Raw genomic sequence first — 7,456 nt, forward strand, 5'->3', positions numbered from 1 at the left:
ATGTCGACAAACCACAGAGACAACGTGAAGTGTCCGGCGGACCATAAATGTAGAAAGTGTCTGATTGACGTAATATTGTGTCTAGACGTGTCGTAGGACGCTCGTCTCACTGGCCGTAAATGAACGTATAGGTTGCTAAGAGGAGAACAGAGAGGAAGCAGAATGTTTCAGTCGTATGAAACACTGTTACATCACCGGTCATCACCACACCGTCCCTACTGTACCTCACTGACCAATCGAGATGCATCTTCCTACTGTACCTCACTGACCAATCAAGATCTAGAGTATGTACCTATCTCACTTACTAACCAATCAAGATGAGCTCGCCCTCCCTCTCTGGTGATGTGGAGAGCGTCAGGACAGCATCTACAGGATCCAACAGGGAACATATATGCTGTGCACACCTGGTCATAACAAAACCCTAAAGCTAGCTAATCATCAACCCTACACACACACACACGCACGCACGCACGCACGCACACACACACACACACACACACACACACACACACACACACACACCTGATATTAACTGGTTGACTGGTGTGATGTTGTTTACAGGTCATTAGATGTGTGTTTGAGAGAGCTGCGGACCTGGGCAGTACTGATCCGGGACCAGTCCCCAGTCGGACCTCGCCATCTGCCTCAGAAGGCAACAGCTGGCCCCGGATCAGTTCTGCTGCCCTTAGCTGCTCCTTCCCAGGCTGTCTCTCAGAAAGCTGCCTGACCGATCCAACAACACAAGGCTATCATGAGGACTGTAGCTAAACAGTGTGTGTAGAGAGTGTGTGCAGAGTGTGTATAGAGTGGGTGTACAGTTTATTCAGAGTGTGTGTGTGTGTGTGCGTGTGTGTATGAGTGCGTGTGCGTGAGTGTGTGTGTGTGTATGTGTGTGTGTGTGTATGTGTGTGTGTATGTGTGTGTGTGTGTGTGTGTGTGTGTATGTGTGTGTGTGTGTGTGTGTGTGTGTGTGTGTGTATGTGTATGTGTGTGTGTGTGTGTGTGTGTGTGTGTGTGTGTGTGTAGGTGAGCTCTGTCTCTCAATCCTTCCCTTGTTTCTTCTCTCGCTCTTTTGTCCGTCCCCCTGGCTCCTCCCCCCTCTCCCCGAATCCAGAGAGGTTGGACCTGGGCCTTGGCCTTGACCTCTGACCCTGAAGCAATCAGTCATATCCCCAGCCCTCCCTCCCCTTAGACCGCAGACAGCTCCCCCCCCCCACCTCCCTCTCTCCTCTCTTCTCTCCCTTTCTTCCCTCGCTCGCCCGCCTTTAGAGGGCTGTGAGAACTAGAATGAGCTCTGCTGCCTTTCATGGGGCTCTGCTGTGGGGCAACTCTGCAAACACACACACACACACACATACACACACACACACGCAGCCTGGCGGGGGCGATCCATCAATCTGTGAAGTGGCCTTGAACTGATGGGTAAATGATGCTGTCAACCTGCAGGCCTGTCCAGACAGCTAGACCAGGCAGATGGCCCAACTCTGCCCCTCTCCTCTCACCCCCAAAACCTTCTGTTTACACACACACACACACACATGCACGCATACGCGCACACACGCACACACACATACACACACAAACACACGCACACACACACACCCCCTCACACACTCACAACACTCTAAGAATCCTTTGTGCATTGGTGGTCCTCTTTTATTGTTCCGCTGTCTGCCTGTCTGTCTGTCTGTCTGTCTGTGTCTGTCTGTCTGTCTGTCTGTCTGTCTGGCTGTCTGTCTGTCTGCCTGTCTGTCTGTCTGCCTGTCTGTGTGCCCTTCTGTCTGTCTGTCTGTCTGCCCTTCTGTCTGTCTGTCTGTACCATGTTCTCCACTGGGCCTCCATGGACACAGGAAGAGCCTGGCCTCAGTCTGTACAGACACACAGACACACACACACACACACACACACACACACACACACCGACACACAGACACACACACACAAAGACACACAGACACACACATAGACACACAGCCTCACTAGGTTTGCCCCAATTCTAGCCAGTCCCAGTCTTCAGCCAACCAGCTAACCAGTCACTCAGCCAACCAGTCCACCAGCCAACCAGTCCACCAGCCAACCAGCTAACCAGCCAACCAGCTAACAAGTCACTCAGCCAACCAGTCCACCAGCCAACCAGCTAACCAGCCAACCAGCTAACCAGTTACTCAGCCAACCAGCCAACCAGTCACTCAGCCAACCAGCCAGTCGGCCTATCAACTAGCCAGCCAACCAGCTAACCAGTCACTCAGCCAACCAGTCCACCAGCCAACCAGCTAACCAGCCAACCAGCTAACCAGTAACTCAGCCAACCAGTCCACCAGCCAACCAGCTAACCAGCCAACCAGCTAACCAGTTACTCAGCCAACCAGCCAACCAGTCACTCAGCCAACCAGCCAGTCGGCCTATCAACTAGCCAGCCAACCAGCTAACCAGTCACTCAGCCAACCAGTCCACCAGCCAACCAGCTAACCAGTCACTCACCCAGCCAGCCAGCCAGTCAGCCAGCCCAACCAGTCAACTAGCCAGCCAGTCTAACCAGTCAACCAGCCAGCCAATCAACTAGCCAGCCAGTCCACCCAGTCAGTCAGTCAGTCAGTCAGTCAGTCAGTCAGTCAGTCAGTCAGTCAACCAGCCAACCAACCAACCAACCAGCCAACCAGTCACTCAAGTCAACCAGTCAACCAGCCAACCAGCTAACCAGTCACTCAGTCAACCAGTCTACCAGCCAACCAGCCAACCAGCCAACCAGCCAACCAGTCACTCAGCCAGCCAGCCAGTCCACTCAGTCAGTCAGTCAGTCAGTCAGTCAGTCAACCAGCCATCCAGTCCAGCCAGTAAGCTAATCAGGCAGCCAGCCAGTCCAGGGGTTGCGCTCCAGGCTGGACCCAGACTCTCCGGCCCCAGACCAGGCCTCCCCAGGGAGAGGGGCAGGAATGTTTCCGGCGGGTGTGGAATTTCATAAGTCTCTAGCCAGTAGCAGACTTCCGATGGGGAGGTGTGTGTGTGTGTGCTTGTTTGCGTGTGTGCTTGAGTGCATGTCTGTGTGTGTTTGAGTGCGTGTGTGTGCCTGTGTGTGTGTGTGCCGCTGAGAAATGCAGTGTCTTGTGAAATGTTCCAGCATCCCCTCTGACACGGGGCCCGAAGCGTGGTGGCTGGTCCCTGGGGGCCTCGCTGCTGTGTGTCAGAGGTCTGGTCAGGTAGCCTGTCCAGAAACACTCCATCGCTCACACACACACAACACACGACACACACACACACACACACACACACACACACACACACACACACACACACACACACACACACACACACACACATGAAAGTCTGTCAGAGCAGAGAAGTTGAGGCCAGGCCACTGTTGGAACCAGAGGGGTCAGGTCAGAGGTCAGGAGGAAATAGAAAGACCTCTCTCTCTCTTTCTCTCTCTCTCTCTCTCTCTCTCTCTCTCTCTCTCTCTCTGTGTTTCTGCTTCTCTGGATTTATAAAATGGATGTGATGTGAGGGAAATGACAGAGAGATGGAGATAGATGGTGATCTACAGTATCTACAGTAGGTGAGGGAGGAGTGTGGAGGAGAGGAGTGTGGAGGAGAGGAGAGGAGTGTGGAGGAGAGGAGAGGAGTGTGGAGGAGAGGAGAGGAGTGTGGAGGAGAGGAGAGGAGTGGAGGACAGTATTTCAGTGTCTGTCTAATAGCATACGGTATCTCTTCATTCTGCTGCTGCCTAGGGGAAGAGGAGAGATGGAGGGAGAGAGAGAGAGAGAGAGAGAGAGAGAGAGAGAGAGAGAGAGGAGAGAGTAAATGTGTCTCCTCTTCTTCATTTACTAACAGTGATTGATCCTCCTCTCCCACCTGCAGAACGGCACCCTGGGAAAAAACCCTCCTCCTGCTATATCTCCTCCCTCTGACTCTCTATCCTTCTACCCTATCCCTCTATCCTTCTATCATTCTACCCTATCCCTCTATCATTCTACCCTATCTCTCTATCATTCTACCCTATCCCTCTATCCTTCTACCCTATCCCTCTCTCCTTCTACCCTATCCCTCTCTCCTTCTACCCTATCCCTCTATCCTTCTACCCTATCCCTCTCTCCTTCTACCCTATCCCTCTCTCCTTCTACCCTATCCCTCTCTCCTTCTACCCTATCTCTCTATCCTTCTACCCTATCCCTCTCTCCTTCTACCCTATCTCTATCCTTCTACCCTATATCTCTATCCTTCTACCCTATCCCTCTATCCTACTACCCTATCCCTCTATCCTTCTACCCTATCCCTCTATCCTACTACCCTATCCCTCTATCCTTCTACCCTATCCCTCTCTCCTTCTACCCTATCCCTCTCTCCTTCTACCCTATCCCTCTATCATTCTACCCTATCCCTCTATCCTTCTACCCTATCCCTCTCTCCTTCTACCCTATCCCTCTCTCCTTCTACCCTATCCCTCTATCCTTCTACCCTATCCCTCTCTCCTTCTACCCTATCCCTCTCTCCTTCTACCCTATCCCTCTATCCTTCTACCCTATCCCTCTCTCCTTCTACCCTATCCCTCTCTCCTTCTACCCTATCCCTCTCTCCTTCTACCCTATCCCTCTCTCCTTCTACCCTATCCCTCTCTCCTACTACCCTATCCCTCTCTCCTTCTACCCTATCTCTCTATCCTTCTACCCTATCCCTCTCTCCTTCTACCCTATCCCTCTATCCTTCTACCCTATCCCTCTATCCTTCTACCCTATCCCTCTATCCTTCTACCCTATCCCTCTCTCCTTCTACCCTATCCCTCTATCCTTCTACCCTATATCTCTATCCTTCTACCCTATCCCTCTATCCTTCTACCCTATCTCTATCCTTCTACCCTATCCCTCTCTCCTTCTACCCTATCCCTCTATCCTTCTACCCTATCTCTCTATCCTTCTACCCTATCCCTCTATCCTTCTACCCTATCCCTCTATCCTACTACCCTATCCCTCTCTCCTTCTACCCTATCCCTCTATCCTTCTACCCTATCTCTATATCCTTCTACCCTATCCCTCTATCCTTCTACCCTATCCCTCTCTCCTTCTACCCTATCCCTCTATGCTTCTACCATAATTCTCTATCCTTCTACCATACCCCTCTGTTCTTCTACCGTACCCCTCTCTCTCTCCCTCCTTCTCTCTCTCCCTCCTTCTCTCTCTCCCTCCCTCTCTCTCTCCCTCTCTCTGTCTCTCAATAAAATGTTTAATTCATTGTGCTTTATTGGCATGAATTCGATTCACAGAATAGCAACAGAATACTATTATGAGTATAGAAGATTAAATGCAATCATAAATCAAATGTTCCAATACGATTAATGTAATCATTTATTTATTTGGTGAAATGTGGTATTCATTAATTTAATCTTCAAAATATTGCAGTATTTATTTCAGTTTAGGAGAAAGTGCATCTCTGTTTCAGCCTCTGTCGAATAGTGACCACATACTCTACTGTATATTATTTGGTAAACAAGACTTCTTATGTAAGGGTGTGGTCAGTTCGGACCGTAGAGACATATTCAACCATCATCTCTTTTTAATTTCGTTTTCTAGTGTTTTCTAGTGTTTTCTAGTGTTTTCTAGGGTCCAATAGGAATCACAGAATTCGAGTGTTTTGGTTTTTTCATCCCAATGTTCCAAATAAGAATTTCTGCTTTGAGTGGTAATTTGATTGACTCTAATTGGTGTTTGGAAAGCAGTGCTGGTCTGAGAATAGTGTACCATGTCTAGGATCAATGGGAACGGGCTTACTGTACTGGAATTCTGCATTACATGCATTTGTTGAGCTTTTCTTTGGATGTTTAGGATGATTTACAAAACTCAGCATGTAGGGTCTCTCCTGAGAATGTATCTTATCTAGTGTCGCTATGGTGACTGAGAGGACCCCATACTTCACTGCCATACAGCACAATTGGCCAAATCTTAATTGGGATGTGTATCAACACACTGTATCATACATTTCCATTTTATTGCATATAGAGCTCTCTAACGTCCCTCTCTCATTCTCTCTCCCTCTCTCTCTTTCTCTCTCATTCTCTCTCCCTCTCCCTCTCTCTCTTTCTCTCTCTCACTCTTTCATTCTCTCTCCCTCTCCCTCTCTCTCATTCTCTCTCACTCTCTCACTCTCTCTTTCTCTCTTTCTCTCTCTCACTCTCTCATTCTCTCTCTCACTCTCTCATTCTCTCTCTTTCTCTCATTCTCTCTCTTTCTCTCTTTCTCTCTGTTCATGTTTTATTTTCTCATCGCCGCAGGATTACCAGAAGAGAGCTAGATTATGTATGCAGCTTTAATAACACCTCCCTCCCTCCCTCCCTCCCTCCCTCCCTCCCTCCTCCATCCTGCATGATGAGAGAAACAGAGAGAGAGAGGGAGAGAGAGAGAAAAAGAGAGAGAGAGAGGGAGGGAGGGAGGAAGGGAGGGAGAGAAAGAGAGAGAGGTGGGCAGGGGTTCAAGGATGGAGAAGAGAGATGAGGGCAGAAAGAAGAAAAGAGAGAGAGAAAGGAGAGTGGTGGTAGAATGAGAATGGTGTGTGTGTGTGTGTGTGTGTGTGTGTGTGTGTGTGTGTGCGTATGCGTGTGTGTGTGTGTGTGTGTTTGCGTGCGTGTGTGTGTGTGTGTGTGTGTGGACAGATGGTAGGTTTCACTGATGCTGATGAGGAGTAAGGAAACACTGATGAGGAGTAAGGAAACACACCCTCACGCACACACACACATGCACACACACATGCACACACTCACGCACACACGCACGCACACACGCACACACACACACACATACAATACACACACACACCCACACTCTCTCTCTCTCTCTCTCTCTCTCTCTCTCTCTCTCACACACACACACACACACACACACACATTAACATGTATGGGGCCAGTGAGAAGGCATGTTCCCTGTTACATTAGAAGACAACACTGCTCACAGGCATCGTTTTGTTGTTTTGATGTGTTCTCTTGTGTTTTCTTAGTATGTTATGACATAGATTCATTATGACGCGCATCACCCCCCCTGAGACAGCAGCGTGTGTGTGTGTGTGTGTCTGTGTGTGTGTGTGTGTGTGTGTGTGTGTGTGTGTCAGTACCTGCTCAGGATATGAAGGGGGAATGGTACCTGTGGTTATCAACCCTAGTGTTGAAACGCCTCTTAGGAGGATGACTGTATAGTGTGTGTGTGTGTTAGAGGTTCATAGCAAGGTTGTTAATGCAGATGTACTGTATGTTGTGTGCTAGACACACACACACACACACACGCACACACACACACACACGCACACACGCACGCACACGTGCATAACACATACCGTGGCCGAGTACACATGTCAGATCCGCCATTCGTTTCCCTGTTCACAATCCCAACGTATGTCTCCCCTCCCCCTATCGACTCCGCCCACCTCTTCCTGTTCCAGCACGCTGACCATATATGGCATCAGCCAGGACGACGAGGCC

At 49.7% G+C, this 7,456-nt stretch overlaps 1 protein-coding gene across 1 annotated transcript in view; it reads left to right on the top strand.

The window, feature by feature from the left end:
* The window catches only part of LOC311308337 (immunoglobulin superfamily DCC subclass member 3-like), a gene marked incomplete at both ends in the record, with an annotated part of 40,404 nt that overhangs the window by 26,618 nt on the left and 6,330 nt on the right, over positions 1-7,456 (top strand). The window contains one exon of the mRNA XM_084437298.1: positions 7,417-7,453. Coding sequence (XP_084293424.1) covers positions 7,417-7,453 — 37 coding nt within the window. The remainder of the gene's footprint in view (positions 1-7,416; positions 7,454-7,456) is intronic.

Source organism: Borostomias antarcticus, assembly GCF_949987555.1.
Source record: "Borostomias antarcticus genome assembly, chromosome: 4".
NCBI classification, from domain to species: domain Eukaryota; kingdom Metazoa; phylum Chordata; class Actinopteri; order Stomiiformes; family Stomiidae; genus Borostomias; species Borostomias antarcticus.